Raw genomic sequence first — 18,782 nt, 5'->3', positions numbered from 1 at the left:
TAATAAAATAACACCTGAACACGTGATCGGTGCTGCTTCACCTTCAAATCACCACACATCTCCTCTTCAAATCGACGAGTCAGAACAAACACACACAGCCAGCCTCCAGGTGTTTGTTCTTCAACCTGCCGTCACTTCAGTGCACAACCTGTTTTTTGTTTTTCTTCTTTTAAGCGGAGCCAACAGCTCCTGGATGGCTCCGTGTGTTGGAGAAGTTTCTGGGTTTGACGTGAAGCTGCGGCTTGAAGTGAAAGATCACAGAGCTGCCGGCGGTTTGGAGCAGGACTCAGTTGTCCTGAGGCGGAGGGCCGGACTCCTCGCCGGGAATCATTTGCATGTGTGCTGATTCAGCAGATACAAGTCTGGACACATTTCTATGTCACTCAGCAGAGCTCTGTGAGAGGCCTGTCATGTGAACAGCTGTGGAGGCTCTGCTGGTGCTGTCATCAGGTCCACAGGACCACACTGTGTGGTGACTGTATTCCTGGGAGGGGCAGGCCACCCCCTTCACACTGATCCTGACACGGTATCAGTGAACAGCTCAGACACAGGAGCCTCCATTCATTCAAGAGCTGAGCAGAGAGGAGTCTCACACCAGCCATGGAGGACATGTTTTATTTACCGCCTCTAGTGGACACTGGAGGAACTGCAGGGTCCAGCCTCATTTCTTAGCCTGGTTTTATAATAAGCTAATCAATAACAGGTCGCTGCTGTACGCTGTGCAAGCAGCAGAAGTGAACTGCTTCAGGTTAATTCATCCTGGATGAATTTTTCAGCAGCTCCCGCGCGGATGCTACAACGACACAAGTGTGATAACGACACACTCCAAGTGTCGCATCCCATCAGGGTTTGAAACTCGCTCCATAAAGACTGCAGACTGTGTCCCACTTGGAGTTTCTCCTCCAAGCAAAACACGCGATCCTCTCAGAATCCTCTCATCCTGCGCTCCCTATAGGTCAATAGGATGTGACAGGGGTTAACAGGATGTAACAGGGGTTAACAGAATGTGACAGGCTGCATGACTTATTAGAGATGCAGCTCATCATTCATGCTCCATGTTCTCTGTGGTCAACAGAGCATCTGCTCTGCTGCTACTGGAGATACAAACATGATCTGGAGGTGGATTTGTCTTTAGGTTCCTTGAATGCATTATGTGGATCATAATGTGTGTGTGTGTTGAGAGCGCTTGCCGCTATCTGCTCATCGCAGCCGCATCAACTGCCCCTTTCCACAGTGTAGTACTTCAACAAACTGCCCAGGTGCCGCAGACTGATGCACTTCACAAAGGAAGTGGCTCATCCCAGTCTCGAACCCGGGACCTCTCACACCCCTACACTACGGAAAGAAAGTCATCCTGCGCAGGATGGATTTATCCCTGGAAACGCGTTAACATTGACAGCCCTAACACCCGAGTCCTGATCCGGAGGTAGAATCCGATTTCGAGTCTGAAACCACGTAAATGGCCCTGATTTCCGATCACGTGATCAGATCAGGACATCCCTACTAAACATTGTGTGCTTTATTTATTATTTTCAATCCAACCAGATTCTGTAAACAACAAAAAGTCCGGCACTCCTCAGCAACAAGCAGGGAGCCATGATGAACTCAGTCACATGACCAACATTCTGCAGATCTGTGGGATCTGCAGCTTCCTACAGCTGATGTAAAGTGAACATGTGTCTTCTCTGAGATCGTTTCTGTCTTTCTGTCTGGATCATAGGACACACACACATCTGGGCTCCCTCATCTTTGTGCTGTTTCCATAGAGAGGAGAACAGTGGACCCACAGTGGGTAGAAATATGGTAGTAGTTGCGTTTGAAGGGTTAACAGATAAAGATTCTGGATTAATCTGGGTTTTTTAATGAGCTCAGAATCTGCCTCATTAGGAGGGCGGTCTTGGTACCGCCATCTGTTTTCAGGCAGATGTGTGTGCACTCAGTAACAGTGAGGAGGGAGTGGCCTGTGAGGCGGCCGCCTGCAAACATGGCCGCCACCAATGCTTCACTGCAGGTGATCAGATAAGAAGTGAGGTCAGCCGCCTCCGACTCTGGGCTGTTATTAGAGCTAAAGCGGGGGAGGAAGTCGCAGGCAGACACACAGAGAGACGAGGTGGACTCGAGAACTGGAGAGCATGAAGAAATCAAAGGTGCTCTGAGTCTGCGTTTAATCCACGTCCATTAATCAGGGTGAGTTCAGCTCTCAGGTGGAGCCGGCTGGATTTGGAAACTGAATGGAGGTGACGGCTGTGGAGCATCAGAGGGGTTTGTGAGCGTGTGCAGGTGGCAGCTTTTTGTGTCCTGCAGCAGCTCTGACAGGGTTTGTTTGGCAGCTTCCTGCCTCCTGAACAGCACACGTATGTTCCAAACCAGCAGGGATGTCACAGACCGCACAGCTGCGGCAGGTGCTGGGACGAGTTTGTCCTCAGGGCGTTAAAAAGACGCCAACGACAGGCGCCTCACGGGAAGCAGATAAACTGAAGCGTCTCCAGCATCAGGTCTGTGTGAGCGGTCTGCGGCCCTGTGTGGTCGGGCTAATAATAGCAGGATTGGCCTCTCCATCTGCTCCGCTGGAGCTGCTTGTGAATAAAAGCTGCTTTATTTACCATTTTATTTTAACATGGCGGGTTCTGCTTGTTAACTTCCTGCTGTTTCACTGACAGGACACAGCTGCTGTGCTCTGAGTGAGCAGGCATCAGCTGGGCCTCTGCAGGTACCGTGAGTCAGTCAAACCTTCACTTTATAATATTTAATAAAGTACATGAGGACAGCCGTGGACGACGCGGCCTGCTGACAGTCAGTCACATGTTTACAGTGCGCTCGGTCGGGCTGAAGCTTCTTCTGCCTCGGGTCTGGATCATGTGCTCATGTGGACGTCTAATGAGGTGTGCGTGCCGCAGCATGAGTGCATGTACACAGATGAATCAGGTATTAATAAGACACCACTGCTGGAGTTCTGATGTCACGACGTCACTGCGTTATAAACATACAAGCTGTGGATACAAGAGAAGACCCCAGATTCACGCCAACCAGAGTGACTTCAACCCCCACCAGAAGCATAGTGTATCCGTGGGTGTGCTCCAAACTCACGCAGTAATCTTCCTGCCCTGAAGGCTGCTAGCTAGCTGTTTGCTAATTACTTTATCAGCTAACAGTGCAAAGTCCCTAACACCAGATCCATGCAGCATAGCACAGCTACAGCTAGCTGGCTAAGCTTTTGTGTTTCACTGAATATTATTTGCCATTTTCTACATACTACCATGGTGACAGGTCTAACAGCATGCACTTCTGCACTTGGCCACTAGAGGGTGTATATGGCTGCATAATCACCGGCTGTTTGCAACAGCCTTAAAAATTGTGTGTCATTATTTTTTCTGGGGAGAGTTGTTGCCAGTTATCGACTCACAAACCTGTGCTGTTTGATAACAGCGATAACACAACACCTGTAGTCAGGTCAGCTCTCTGATTGGTCACATGATGTGGAATGTCCATGTTTAAGCTAAAACTAAGCTAAGCTAACCCATCCTGGAGCTCAATGTGAGACACAGGTGACATATCTTCTAAAAAAAAACATGTTAGCTATCTGGCTAACATAGCTTAGCATTACTCTCTGTGGGTTAGGAGTGACAAAAAATATCTAGAACTAGGCTAAGCTAACTTAGCATGCTTAGCTTTCTTAGCTAACTCTGAGAGAAACACACGTTTGGTTCACTTGAATGTGAACTAGCCGAAGGAGGAAGTACAACCACGATGGACAGCTTAGATGAGCAGCTGGCAAACAGTTCCTGGAAGGAGAAACACGGCGCACAGAGGAGAGCGTCTGTCCACAAGGTGGCGATAAAAACTAATCCCAGTATCGATCATGGTGTTACGGTGGCTCGACGTTCACAGAATTAAATTCACACATACCAGTGGTCTGCTACAGTCAGCTACACTGATCTTCTATCTATTGTCATGCTATGCGCTTCCCTGAACATTATCAGCTCGTTAGGCCAGGTAACCACGACTGTGCTCACAATTTACAATACAATTGCATTATCAACCTTTTGTGTGTGACGTGCGCTGCGTAGAAGGGCCGTATGAGGAGTTCTGCACAACCACGTCTAGCGGATTATGGTACCTCCGTGCCGAAAAGAACTTTTTTTTTTCAACAGACCTGAAACACAAGGGAAAAAGTCAAGTACAAAATAAAACAGGAAGTAACTAGTAAAACTAGAATGAATGCAAATGGAAAACAGATTGACAAAATAAAAGCCCTGGCTCAAACCCTGACACATCCCAGAGATGCTGTTGGAGTTCCATATTTATAAATGAGAGCTTCGGGTGCAGCAGAGCTAAATGTCTGAGCTTCATTTCAAAGTTCATTTCAACAACAGTGTTTCAGGAAAAGTAGGACAGATGGAAGAAGGATGTTTTCGATGTGCGTGGCCCGACGTGCAGCGTGTGTTTCTCGTCATGTGATGGAAGCTAAAGACCGTGCTGCTGCTCCGCTCTGACAGAGTCATCTGAAGAAAGAGACGCCGAAAATACCAACAACAAGCAGCAGGAATATATGTGTGATGTTTGATGGAGAGGTGAATGCTTTCATTCTGAGCTCTGTGTGTGTGTGTGTGTGTATGTGTGCTCTCCTGATACTTCTCTGATCTCTGGTGAAGTAAGAGCAGTTTAACAGCAGCAGAACAAAAGTGTCTATTTTAAGGAGAGCTTCTTGAACTTAACCAACCTCTTGGCTGTCAGCCACACTCCCACGGAGGAGAGTGGATGTGATATGAGCGCACACACCCTGGAAGGAACACCAGTGTGTGTGTGTGTGTGTCTTTAATCCTCACAGTTTTACAGTTTATTGTGTTGTTAATCTGGTCTAGACTGGGAGTGTGTGTTGGTGTGAGTGAGTGTGTGCAGGCCTCTGTGGGACAGTGGGACAAATGACACTGTAAAACATGGACTACAGCTCAGACCTGCAAACACACAGACACACACAGACACACACTGGAAGCGATGACAGCGTGTCAACGCGGGGTCAGGGTGTTGGGGTGTTGTTGGAGGACTCGTTCTGCTGCACTGAGATAAGCAGCGGTCCGGAGCCGTGTAATGAGCTGATGTGGAATGAGTTTGGAGAGACACAAAAGGAGGAGGGATTATAAATCAGATTATACCTCGACAGCAACACTGTGAGGAAGAGAGAGAGAGAGAGCATGAAACATCTACAGCGCAGCGCTTACAAGGTCTCTGCATTCATTCATGTCGTGGTGTGAAGAGAGTTCAGCAGTGTTTACTTCTCTGTTTATGACAGCAGACATCAGTGTGTTATTAATATTTGACAGAATGCACACCAGCTAACCAGCCAACCAAACAGACACACGTTCAGCCAATCAGCTTCAGGTACATGTCTCTGAGGTGTCTGTGGAGACAATGAAGAGGGGGGTCACCATGGCGACAGGATGCAGCAACAAAGTATGGTGGAGCTTTGCATTACTTATGTGCACGCTGCCATCTTAGCAGCACACAGGACATCGAACTCTCTATTTAGCAAATGTGGGCAAAGAGGCGGGGCTAAGGCGGGGCTGAGTTGGAGCTGAGAGGCGGAGCTGAGGCGGAGCTGAGGTAGACCTGAAGTGGAGCTGAGGTAGACCTGAAGTGGAGCTGAGGAGGAGCCTAAAGATGTCATGAAACTACCAGCACAGGCCAAAACAGCGGATTGGACGCCCTTTTAAACGACGTTTCAATAGACCAATCAGAGTGCTGTGTTTTTTCCACAGCAGCGTCTGCTGGTTCCGAAAGTCTGTTTGGAGACAACTGACAGTTCTCTACACACACACACATACACACGCTAACTGAAACTACAGTAGAGCCTTCAAACACCGCCAACAGTATGCTGTGTTTCCTCTTTGATCTGATTGGTTGAAGTCAGCTTGTGATAGGTGATGATTGACAGATGGTTCAAGCACCTCTGCTTTACAAGGAGTTTCCTAGACGCCCTGATGATGTCACGTTCATGTACGGTGGCTCTGGATAGTCAAACAGCTCTGAAGGAGTTATGTCAATGTCAATGTCAATGTCAGCTTTATTGCTTAACATTAAAGTACATAAAATAAACTCAAACTGATAAAATACATAAAGGAAATCAACTGCAGTAAAATACAATAAAACAAAGATACAATCATAAAACATAAAATCCCCAAGAGCTGCCAATACTCAGACAAAGGCCAAGGTGAATAAGTAAGTCTTAAGTAGAGATTTAAAAGTGGTGAGGCCATTTGCTGACCGCACAGCTAGAGGCAGAGCGTTCCACAGAGTGGGAGCCATGACTGAGAAGGCCCGATCACCTCTAGTTTTTAAAAGAGATCGGGGGACCTCCAGAGCCATTTGGTTAGCAGACCTAAGAGCTCTGGAGGGCCGATGTAATACCAGGAGGTCTGATAAGTAGTCAGGGCCAGCCCATGCAAGCACTTAAAAACGAATAAAAGAATCTTAAAATCAATCCTGTGCTTCACCGGTAGCCAGTGAAGTGAGGAAAGCACTGGCGTGATATGCTTGCGCTTTTTTCTCCCGGTGAGAAGGCGAGCCGCTGCGTTTTGGACCAGCTGCAGACGGTGAAGCTCTGACTGTCCAATTCCAATGTACAGGGAGTTACAGTAGTCTAAGCGAGAGGTTATAAAAGCGTGGATGACTTCCTCTAAGTCACTCTGACTAAGGTATGGCTTTACCTTAGCAATAAGCCTTAGTTGAAAGAAGCTGGACTTGACCACTGAGCTCACCTGCTTGTCCAATTTAAAAGCACCATCTACAATCACCCCGAGATTCCTTGCATGTGTTTGTATGTTTGGCGCCAGTGGGCCAAGGGAGCTGGCAAGGACCTGGACTAGGTCGGGGCGGCCAAACAAGACAACCTCAGTTTTGTTTTCATCTAATTTCAGAAAGTTTAGGTCCATCCATTTCTTAATATCACTCATGCAGTTGAGCAGTGATTGCAGGGAATCTTTGGCAGAAACTCTAAGCGGCAAATACACCTGCACGTCGTCAGCAAAACAATGGAAGGGGATGCTGTGCTGAATATGGACCCCAAGGGTAGCATGTACAGAGAGAACAACAGCGGGCCCAGAACCGACCCCTGGGGCACCCCGCAGGTCAGAGGGGCCACTGAGGAAGAAAACTGCCCCATCTGAACTGAGAAGGATCTGTCTGTCAGATAGGATTCAAACCACTTTATGCCGACATAGTGCTATAAAGAGTTAGAGTTATAAAAAATGTATCCAGATATTTGTTGTCACTGACCTCCATCTTTTTTCCCTCAGCGCCCTCACCATGCCCACGCCCTCTTCGACTTCACCCCCCACCATCCGTCCCAGCTGCGCTTCGTGCGTGGTGATGTCATCGAACTGATTGACTGCTCCGATTCGCTGCGCTGGAGGGGGCGTTGCCACGGACACGTTGGCTACTTTCCGCCGGAGTACGTCCAGCCCATTTACCACTGCCAATGACTCGACATGCCACACACACACAACTGATGTCATCTATCATCTACCAATGGACTGCTCCTCCCATTTCTCTGTGATGTCACCTGTCAATCAAACAGCTTGTCAAATCAGATGCTCATCGATCTCCACCTGAAAACACGGACCAACACACTGTGGAGACAACACACACACACACTCCCAGGCATATACTGCATCTTATTGCAGGCTAAATAAAAACAACACACACACACACACACACTAACCTGGAACAGGTGTGTGGCCCCTGGGAGCTGGTGGGAGGAAGGGCAGGTGGCGTTCCTCTGCTCCCATGAGGAGATCCGGTGAGCTGAGCAGACACACACACACACACAGTATGTTGTATGTTTATATGAGAGAGTGAGACGCACCTTGTCTGGGTTTATGAGTCATTTATTTGTTTGTATTTATACCTAATCATGTGTAATCTTTAAATACATATACTATGAGTAAACTGTATAAAAGGCTTTGATGTGATTAACAGTAAAGAACATGGACTGGTCTTCCTTAACCTGTAATGATCAAACATTTAAATAAAGTACAGTCACCTCTTTCAACCTGAAGCTGGGACAGTGTTCTAATTAACAGTTTGTTCGTTATTTTTAACCCCTGCAGGTTTTTGTCCTGGTAGTGTTTAAGCTAGCTCGATGGCACCGCATGGATCGTGGACCTTAGCTGATGAAATAACGCTGCTACGCTTCATAATGTTAGCTGAGAAGAGAATACAAATATCAAGTCAGCTAATAATTCACTGAGACAGAGGCTAACAAGCTAACATTAGCTCATGTGTGGTTTTTGTGTCACAGGATGTGTTCAGGAACCAACAAAGAGGATGGGTCATGGGTTTAATAAGTACTAACATCACATGCATGGACAATAAAACAACATCTAATGATACCGATGTCTTTGTTGTTTATCTTTCAACAATTTAAACTATTGAACACACAGTAAGTTATAATAATAATAAAGTGTTTGTGTGAGGTTGTTATTCTAAGCTCATTCCAGCAGCAGCGTTCACTGACAACACGACAGCAGAGGTGTGTTAAAAAAACATGACGGCAGCGGCGTTGGCACGATGCGCCCTGACGTGAGGAATGCAGCGCTGCTTCTCCAACCACAATGTGATGTTTTCACATAAAGCGTCCCATAATTCCCCTGGATTTAACCCTTTCATGAGTCACCTCTGGTTTCAGGAGGAAAGAGAGAGACAGTCCTGCTGCTGTTTTCTGTTAAACTGCTGAGTCACTCTGAAGTGTGTGTGTGTGTGTGTGTGTGTGAGGTCTTCAGTATAGGAGCACTAACACACAGCAGGAGAAGGCCATACATCAGAGGAATTAACCCCTGAAATGGAACCAGTCTGACTGAGTGAACGGCCTCTGGCTGAGCAGCCGCCTAGGAACCAGAAACTCCAATGATCAGCTGATGATGGATCAGCTGATCCATCATCAGCTGATCCATCATCAGCCAGTCAAATAAAAGGAGGAGAGCAAAAGCAGCTCCTACTGTCTGCTGCTGTTGAACGCTCCACGCCTTCTCCTCCTTCATCACGCTCACAGTGCTGCCGTGTTTGATAAAGACGCCATCTTGGAACCAGGGTTCAGTAAACGCCTCGTTGTTGCTGCCTACACACTTCTGTGTGGAGCACAGTTTTTTTATGCAGCTCGTGTGATGTCACTTCCTTCATTTTGCAGTGTAGGTCGTAAACCCCGCCTCCGCCTCCTCCATGTTAGTGGATGAGACTTCAAGTACTCGGCTGATTGTTTGTGTTTATCACTGTTCGTGCTCAGGTGCTCATTCTTCTGATAAATCACTTTTGTACAATGAGTGGAGACCATGTCCTCCATCTTGATGTGCAGTCTGTGTTGGTGGAGCACAGCGGAAATGAATGAGTTAAAGCAGTGAAAGTTAACCCTGTACTTCCTGGTAGCTGTACTGTCTCTTTAAATGAGGTATAAACACGTGTTTGATGTGGCTGCTGTGTTGTTGTAACATACAGAGGTCAGAGGTCAGAGACACAGGGGTGGAGCTGACATTAACCCCTCCCTGATCCTCCTCTTGTGTCTGTGGCTCTCCCCTCTGCAGCCTGGAGCTCCTCCATCCTGGCACGAAGGTGAGGACATGCCCCAGCAGGTGGAGCCGCTCCGCTGATGGTTTTTCAGCTGATCTGATGGTTTAGTGAGGCTCAGGTGTGGGCGGGGCCTGTCACTCATCACACCTCCGTCCTGCGTGGGCGGGTGTGTTTTTAACCTGTCAAGGTCACACCTTGACGGGTGGTGTCAGTCAAGCTTGATCCATACTCCGCGAGACAAAGACATTTTCCCCCCCTGCAGACGTTACGCCCACAAAATGACGTCATTTTTTGTCTCTGACCGCCCGCTGATCCGCACTCCTGTGCACAGGGCCCGGGCCGAACTTTGTCTTTCAAGGCTGTGCGGCAACCATGCTGTGATTGGTCGGAATTTATTGTGGGCGTGATGAAAGTGGAGAAGCGCAAGAGCCTCTCCAGGTATATAGGTAGGTGTATAAACAGCGCTGATTCAACAGATTTAGATAAGACCATACCGGTTTTGCATGATGAGCAATAAAAGAAAGAAAGAAAGGCAAGTCAGGGTGATTTGTCACCAATAACTCCAGACAGCCGTTCACACATACCAGATGGTGACTGTTATTACCATTCTATATACTCCTACATACCCGGGCATACTAGGCTCGTTAACAATGTCTGTATATCTTTGCTATTGTTACTTTTAATGTCGCATCTTCACAGCTCATCACCGGACAGTTTGAAGTATCGCAGGCACATTGGAACACAGTAGATGTGCAAATGTGGTCATAAAGGCACAAACACTGAATCTTTGCTATTGTTACTTTTAATGTCGCATTTTCACAACTCATCGCCGGACATCTCACGCTGTTGCAGGCACCCTCTCTGTATAATGCCCTCTTGCCATGGCACAAGTCCTTGTGGTGTGTTAAAAAACTCAGTAAAGTCTTTCCTTATAGTTTCGTGGGCGGGCCGTATGAGGAGTTCTGCACACACGCGTCTCGCGGAGTATGGTACCTCAGTGCGGAAAAGACCTTTTTTTTGTATCTCTTACCACCCGTGGAGCGCGTTCTCCGCTCTTTGTCTCGCGGAGTATGGATCCAGCTTCATTCTCTGCTCTGGGCGCGCGCCATGGCGGGCAGCAGTGACGGACAGCTTGTGATGACGCGCGCCAGCTGAGGAGGATCCCGCGTGGGCCCGGAGGACTTTTTGGACTTGTGTGTCTCTGTCTCTCTCTCTCTCTCGCGCGCGCGCTCCGGTCATGGCTCTGTCACAGCTCCAATGCCTGGACAACAACCACGTGAACCCGCGGACGCACGAGTCCAAGCCGGAGTTCCTGTACTGCGAGGACCAGCGGCTCGCGCTGGAGGCGCTCCTCAGGGACGGCCGCGAGGCGTTCCACAAGTACCTGGAGGCGCGCGGCCTGCGGGGTTTCCTCTCGGACCCGGAGCTCGAGGCGCTCACCGGGACCGCGGAGCCCTACGACACGGACGCCGAGCTCTTTGAGGGCCATGCCGAGGACGACCGGACCCCGCTGTCGCTGCACTACTGGCCCGAACTGTCGGACACCTCCATCCCGCAGATGGACCTCGGCTGGCCGGACTGTGACGCGTACCGCGGGGTGACGCGCACGACGGTGTACACGCAGCCGCCGCTGGACGGACAGGCCCATGTCAAAGAGGTGGTGAGGAAGATGATCGCGCAGGCGCAGAAGGTGCGTGGACCCCCCGTCACACACACTTCAGTCTTTACACCTGCTTTAATAAGAATCAATGAGCACTGTCTGCTTCTTCTTCTGTGGTGGAATACATGTAGAATGAGTCAGGCTGAGGTCAGAGTCCGGACTGATGACGGCTCAGGATAAAGTGCAGCTCGATTAAGCTGCTTTATCAGGACAGCTGGAACACTGCTGTGTGTGTGTGTGTGTGTGTGTAGGGCTGCAGGCTCTCATTTGCATCAATAAGTGCATCAGTGTGTGTGTGTGTGTGTGTACAGTTGACACAGCCAAACGTTTATGACGTGTTTGCTCTCAGCGACAGTTTGATAAAAACCTGAAGAACGACTTCGATCCAACATTCAACCACAGGGAGGATGATTGATAAGTCTGTGGCCTGAGGGTGAAGGAGGTGCAACGTTTAAACCTCCTCCACCTCTGTCATTGAGGTCATGATGACATCATTAGGTGAGGATGTCTCTGAGAGGTGCTGTCAGTCAAAAGGTCACTGACAAGATCCATAACATGATGTGACAACAGCTGGGTACCACAGCAGGAAAAGTTTCAGAGGAGGAGAAATGCTCGCCAACTTTACTCACTTTACTCTTTGTTATTGTTTCAATTTCTGAAGGAACGAGTCACTTTTGTAGTCTTTTGTTGTCTGAGAGAGACAAAAGAGGAACAAACATCAGGTGAAAAAAGAAATAAACTCTGGTTTCTGACCCTAAACAGAAATTTTGGAGGAGGAGCTCGGTGGTCGCCATGGCGACAGTGATTGTTTTGTCTACAGTGTTGTTTACAGTGTGTGTGTGTGCAGGTCGTAGCTGTGGTGATGGACGTCTTCACAGACGTGGACATCTTCAGAGATTTACTGGACGCTGGGTTCAAAAGGAGGATTTCTGTTTACATCCTGCTGGAACGCACAACTCTACCTCACTTCCTGTCCATGTGTCGGAGGGCCAACATGCACGCCGGACACCTCAAGGTGAGACAGACCGCGACGCGACATCACAAGCATTTACATATCTGCCATGTTGGAAACGGTTCTTTGTTTGTTAGACAGAAAGTTTGTTGAGTTCTTGTCTTTGACCCGTGAGACATGGAGACAAGCTGTCCTACAATTAAAGTCAAATGATTTCTTTTATGGATAAATGAAAGCATATGCTCACACACACACACACATACACACACACACACACACACACACACTGTGTTCAGACACGTCAGAAATCTTTTGATGCAGCTGCCAAACCAAACATGATCACTGTGACTCTGATGAGCTGTGATTATTTCTGCAGAACAAACGGACTGCAGCAGATTAAATGTTCCGGTGACGTCAGACATTTTGCTGCCTCTATGCTCTGGATTCTGGCTGAGATTATTCTCATGGACACCATGAGTGAGTGGTTGTTCTGGTTCTCTTAGAGGAGGCCTGACAGCTCAGCAACACTAAAGACTTAAATCTGCACACCTGAGGAAAAACCAGGTGAAGCTTAAAAGTCAGAGGTCAAAGGTCATGGCTGCTGCTCTGTAATGAATTCTTTAGTCAACAGCCAGAGACACACTGTGCAGGCTGGTTTCATACTGTAACGGTGGTGAAGCAGACCTTCACAGATGGAGACCACACCTCCATCATGTTTTAAATCATTCCTGGTCTTTATAAACCCATCAGATGGTGCCTGCACCATCACTGTCATAGAAAAGAGAGTAAACCTCTGTGGTGCCTGAAACGTTTGCGAGAACATGAACACACAGGCTCCACCGTCTTGCAGCACCATCTGCACGTGAAGCAGCAGACGGCACAGAAGTCAGCCGGTGCTGCACAAACATATGTGTGAACAGGAAATGGCACAAAGCCTTTTTTTAATAAATCGCAGGAAATGAACCTGAAGTTTGTCTAAAAGAGTCAAATATTTGTGAGCAGAGCGGCTCCATGTGTCAGAAACAAACATTCAGGGAGGATGTGCAGCTGAAAGTGTGTCAGGAGGCGGAGGCGGGGCTCCTGAGGAGGCGGCAGGAGGGACCGTGTGAGATTTGACTGCAGGAGGAGGAGGAGGAGGTGGAGGAGCTGGCAGGAAGAAGAAGTCTCCTCTTCTCTGCTGACTTTACAGATCTGTGGTGGTGTTTCACTGCCGGCCTCGTTCAAGAGGAATGCGGGGGGGGGGGGGGGGGGGGGGGGGATTGAAGGGAGGAGGTTCCACAGAGTGGAACACCGATTCTCTCTGATCTTTAACACGTATACACTAGTGTCATGAGCTGTAAATCATCAAGTATGCATCTTATACTGTGTCGTGACAGTGAGATGATTTAACGACATACATGTGGATAATATCATCAGACACCTCGAGCAGCCAGAGAACCTGAAAACATCTTTTTCAGCCTAATTAGCCTCGTTATTAAATTCCGATCAATAAGCAGCTCGCTCACAGTCCAGACCAGCGTAGGAGGTGTGGTGTCTATACAGCCGTGTTTAAAGGAACCATCAGCACAAACTGCAGTCCAAAGCAACACCAAAAGAACAACAGTGGTTTCCATAGCAACCATAACACCACAACATTTATCTGTGTTCTTTTATATTCAGGACAATACGGTCATTTTTTTTGCCCCTCTTGATTAAATTCTGCTGATTTACTGGACATTATGACATTTCTAATGTAGGCTGCGTGTTTATCAATGGTTTCTACGTACAGCACACACAGCCATTATACTCGTGACAAGGCAGACATGAGGATGCTGATTGTTGTGTAGTCACAGTTGTGTGATCAGTTTAGTTTGAACATGTGGAACCATTAACTTCAATTAAGGACGGCAAGTGGAAAATTGCTGCTGTCTGTGACCACAGTCTACTGCAGCGGTGAATATTCAAAGTGCTACACATCATAAAGCAAACATAATGTGTGTGTGTGTGTGTTTCAGCACCTCCGTGTGCGCTGCACTGAAGGTTCAGAGTTCTACACTCGCTCCTGTACGAAGGTTAGAGGACGAATGGGACACAGGTTCATGTTCATCGATGGAGACAAAGCTGTTTCTGGGTCATACAGGTCAGAGTGTGTGTGTGAAAGACATGGATTATCTGTGAGCGCCCTGCCTGTCTTTGTGTTGTAGTGTGGAGACAAACTGTCAGCAGTCGTCTTGCTGACCTTGTTTTGCGATCTGTTGTGGAGTTTAATGTCTAACTATGTTTGTGTGTGTAGTTTCACATGGATGTCCTCGCGGCTGGACCGAAACCTGATCACCGTGGTAACAGGCCAGGCTGTGGAGGGCTTCGACCGACTCTATCGCACCCTCTATGCGACCTCCGGGTTTGTGGACCTCCGTCCGGTCGCCTTAGAGCCTGAGCCCGAGGTGGAGCACCTCCCTCAGACAGTCTCCGTGGCACCGCCCTCTGCTGCTGTTGCCAGGAAACTTTACAACCCAAAATACGCCCTGGTTGCCGGGAGCAACCCCAGCCCCACCGCCTCCGTCGGGCGCGACAAAAAGCCACAAACATCAGACGTGAAGACGAATAACAGGCGGCGAAGAGCCAACAAGGAGGCGGTGCAGGAGGCTCCGCCCCTCCACCCAGGACTGCTGAATCTAGAAAAAGCATGTCTGATCACATACCTGCCCACCTGGCCCGAACCAGATCCTCCTAGTGATGTCATAGGCTTCATCAACATCCGGGACACCAGCAAGCCGACGCCGGTCCATCTGCAGCGGTCCGAGATGTTTGAAACCAGCCAGGCCATCAGGTTCAGCAGCCCCATAATGAAGCCGCAGGAAGTGCTGCCGGAGGCCGCCAAGCCCAGACAGCTGACCGCCAAACACGACAAGGCGAAGACACCCCAGCAACCAGCGGCCAATAAAACCGAAGATCAGAGGCAGCCTGAACCCGAGAAGGACTCGACTTCAAAGACCGAGAGCAAACTGGAATCAAACATGGCTGCCAGAAGAGACGCAAGACAACACACACCTCAGATACACACTGCTCAGCTGACCACAGACACACTGCGACAGTCCAGCTGCAGAGAGACAGAGGACAAAGGACAGAACAGTTCAGGGTCAGACTGTCTGTGCAGCACACACACCTCTGAACTAAAGGACAAACCTGTGGTGTCACACACTCAGCAGGTTGGACCAACAACAGTTAGTCCCGCCCTCCTTTCTGAAAACAACCAGATCACAGCAGAGTGCTCAGAAACTCCTCCTCATGTGGCGTTAAATCCTCCCAGCTCGTCTCCTCCTGTCCCCAAACCTCGCACCATCCAGCTGCTCATCAAAGACAGCGGCGATGAGCAGAAGATCTGCATCTTGAGGAAGTCAGGTGTTAGCGCAGGCATGTTGGCGGTGCCGCCATCTTCGGAAAAAGATGCTGAAAGCGTCACAAAACTGCAGAATGACCCAAAGCCCAAAGAGACAAAGAGCGAGGAAGCAGATGGACACCAAGATGGCGGTGAGGAGACGCGGTCTGACGTTTGCAGTGTACCGACAGCAGCAAGTACTGTAAATAATCAGGAAATAACTCCAAAAGATGGCGATGAGACTGTGACGTCAGCAGCCTGTGAGATGGACATCTTGGCCTCAGAGAAGACGCACCAGGCGAGAGCGCAGGAGCCGCAGAGAATCTCTTACAGTGAGCCGACTGCACAGGAAGTGTCGGAGACTGCGTCGACACACAGTCCTGTCTCCCCCTCACATGGCGCTGTGGACACACACATTCAACCACCTTTAAACTCCGCCCCTCCAAAAGCTCAGCTATGCACACACACTCGTAAAAAATCCCTGCGTTTACACTTCTCTGACACACACCTGTCGGACCTGCGTTCTACAACACCTGAGCGAGAGACACGGTCGCTGTCCTGTCTCGCCCGCCCTCCCACTCCTGATGGACTTTCTCCACGCACGCCTACCCCGGACTCCCGAATGGCCACGCCAGACCTACGCACTCCAACACCCGACGGGTACGTCTCCACGAGAGAAGACTCCGGCCTGTCCACCACGTCGGAGGAGTACTACGAGTGCAGTGACTCACCGCTCCACGACTCCGTCTTTGACCACGTGGATTATCACCACGTCAGGACGATGGAGGAGCCCGTCCCTGACGCTGCTGAGAAGGTGAAGACGAGAGAAGAAGAAAAGAGGAAGCAGAGCCTGACAGACTCTGAGAAGGCCGACACAGATTCTCCTCTGCCAAAGAACCAATCAGCAGCAGGCGTCGGAGGGACAGCCGGAGAATCAACCAGTGAGGGAGCAGAGCCAAAACTGTTGTCCCCCATTAAAGGATCTGAGGTGCCACCAGACACCAGAGTGTCCTCAGAGGCAGAGAACCAGGCGGCACAGAGACCCAGCAGCACAGAGACGGGCAGAGAGACAGAGAAGGTACGAAGACGGCTGATAATACTTCAGAAAGGAGCTGCAAAGATTCATTTAGAAATAAATAAACTTCATTATTAAATCAGCTGCAGAGAGCAAAGAGAACATTTTACAGCATGCTTTAATCAGGCGGTCTGTCTCTGCAGAGCACAAACACCAGGTGTTACAATAACGGATTTAAGTTCAGAGGTCACTGTGACATCACAAAACACATTTTGGCATAAAACAAGAATTCAAATGTGTAAAAGGGTTAAAAAAATCCAAGGAGTTTAATTTTAGATCATTTTTCCCAACAGTGACTGAGGTTTACCACTTCCTGTTTCATGGCAAGACATCAGACGTTGACATAAAGGCCTTAAAAGCTGCCCAAAAATACAGATAGAGAGCCGATAAGTAGATTGATACTTCCTGTGGAAGTAACTATTGTAAAGTTCAAGCCAGATTGGATGAACTATGAGAAACAACAACTTCCTGTGTGGTGGCAAAGTTGCACTGCAAAAACTCAGAGCAGGCCGGAGGGTCTGATGGAGGTCTGATGGAGGTCTGATGGAGGTCTGACGGCAGCAGAGCGAGGTGCAGACAGGAAGCAGGAAAAAAAGAGAGTCATCCAGGTAGAACCACACAGGAAGTGTGCTGCTGCTGAGACCACATTCACAGCTTTATTCTACGTGTCACTGTTAAAAATTCAGAAAAACTAAGAGGCCATGATGACTCACATGTGACCAGCAGTCATGTGACAGGAAGACAGAAACTGTAGCTCCATGGCGGCTGGCTCTGACTGGTGCAGTATTGATGAAGGAGTTAAAGATTGATAGTTTCACATGTATGGAGTTCTCTTATTATTAACACGTGACAATAAAACACAAATGTGTTTCCAGCTCAGTTATGGATTAAATATGAGTTGTAATAACCTGCAGTCTTTCTCTTTCTGCAGACTCCTCAGTGTCTTCAGCAGCAGGACGGCGGCTGCGTTTCCTCCTCCCGTCCCCCCAGATGCCCGCGGCCCTTCTTTGCCTCGCAAGTGTTGGGGCCGCGTCCGTGGGGAGGCCGTCAGCTGACAGAAGTCAAGGTGCTCCCTGGTGGTCTCCAGGATAACACCTCCTCCTCTCGCAGACCGGCAGCAGTCGGGTCGGCAAGTGGAGGCAGGAAGCAGGTCTCCCAAACGCCACAGAGCCTCCTCCCCCGACAGCCTGCGGCGGCACAGAGCAGGGCAGGAGCCGGCCAGTACTCAAAACCACCGACCTCCTTTCAGCACACACGCTCCAGCCGGCAGCTTAGTCCTCAGAACCAGGCTGGGACAGGACAAGAGGCTCTGGGAAAGGACGAGGGCAGGGCGCCGTTTGGCTTCACGTTCAGCCGGCTGTACAGCCTGAAGGGCCTGAAGGACACAATGAACAAACTGCCAGCGCAGAGCAAGAGGAGCAGCAGCGGCTCGGCGGGTCGCAAGACCAGCATGTGATCCAGGACACATGAAGAGACCACAGACACGAGGAGAAGCCATTTAAGATTGCACTCTGTCCTCTCATGTCTGTCTCTAATTGTACCATAATAACTGTACCGTAATAACTGGCTGGACGTTTTTTCCTCTGGTCAGCTGAATGTGCTCAGAGTGAGCTTTGCTCCTCTGTCCACTTTGGACTCTGCTCCAACCAGCGCCTCCATGTAACAGGCAGTAACCACAGAAAGCTGGTGACAGCTGAGCCAGGCGTCCCACCTTAATATCATACAGGCTGAATTCCATCCACTGAGGTCAGAGGTCAAACCTTCAGTCTGCTCAGAGTGGTTCTAAGAATGTTCTGAAATCACTGTTAAGATGAGTGCTCAGTACGATAAGAGCCCGCTGAGGGGATTCTGAGAATCTTAGTGAACACAGCTCTGATATACTGAACACACACACACACACACACTTCCTTCTGTATCACGGTGATGTAACTGAAGAATAAACAGATGTTTAAATAAATTTAACAGTCATGTGTGTTCAGATGATCTTCAAATGAAGATTAATATGTGAAATTAAAAACACAGATGAATTCCTCTCATATCTGCACCTCTTTTTTTACTGCTGTCAGTTAATTGGTTTTATTTGCAATTAGTCAAGTTAATGTCCATAGCTAACATGCCATTAATCACACATTAGACAGTTATTACAGCAGCAGCTTCAACAGTAACAGAATGAAATCTG

The 18,782-nt window shown here is 48.9% G+C and overlaps 2 protein-coding genes across 6 annotated transcripts in view; both read left to right on the top strand.

The window, feature by feature from the left end:
• grapa (GRB2 related adaptor protein a) overlaps nt 1-8,132 on the top strand; it is a 34,157-nt gene extending 26,025 nt beyond the window's left edge. For 2 of the 5 annotated variants that reach the window (XM_028411277.1, XM_028411278.1), the window contains one exon: nt 7,293-8,110. In XM_028411277.1, the coding sequence (XP_028267078.1) occupies nt 7,293-7,478 (186 nt within the window). In that variant the 3' untranslated portion in view covers nt 7,479-8,110. Of the gene's footprint in view, nt 1-7,292 lie in introns of all 5 variants that reach the window. The other 3 variants (XM_028411276.1, XM_028411275.1, XM_028411279.1) reach the window with 3 other exon arrangements.
• A 2,510-nt stretch (nt 8,133-10,642) lies between these two features.
• Nucleotides 10,643-18,499, top strand: LOC114439348 (protein FAM83G-like). The gene is made up of 5 exons (XM_028411227.1): nt 10,643-11,248; nt 12,066-12,233; nt 14,165-14,289; nt 14,443-16,606; nt 17,535-18,499. The coding sequence occupies exons 1-5, from the start codon at nt 10,796-10,798 to the stop codon at nt 18,057-18,059; spliced, it is 3,435 nt and encodes a 1,144-aa protein (XP_028267028.1). The 5' UTR covers nt 10,643-10,795; the 3' UTR covers nt 18,060-18,499.
• Nucleotides 18,500-18,782: the final 283 nt, after the last annotated feature.

This window comes from Parambassis ranga, chromosome 8 (genome assembly GCF_900634625.1).
Source record: "Parambassis ranga chromosome 8, fParRan2.1, whole genome shotgun sequence".
NCBI classification, from domain to species: domain Eukaryota; kingdom Metazoa; phylum Chordata; class Actinopteri; family Ambassidae; genus Parambassis; species Parambassis ranga.
The sequence above is the reverse complement of the archived record's forward strand: the minus strand, read 5'-3'. Positions and strand labels throughout refer to the sequence as shown.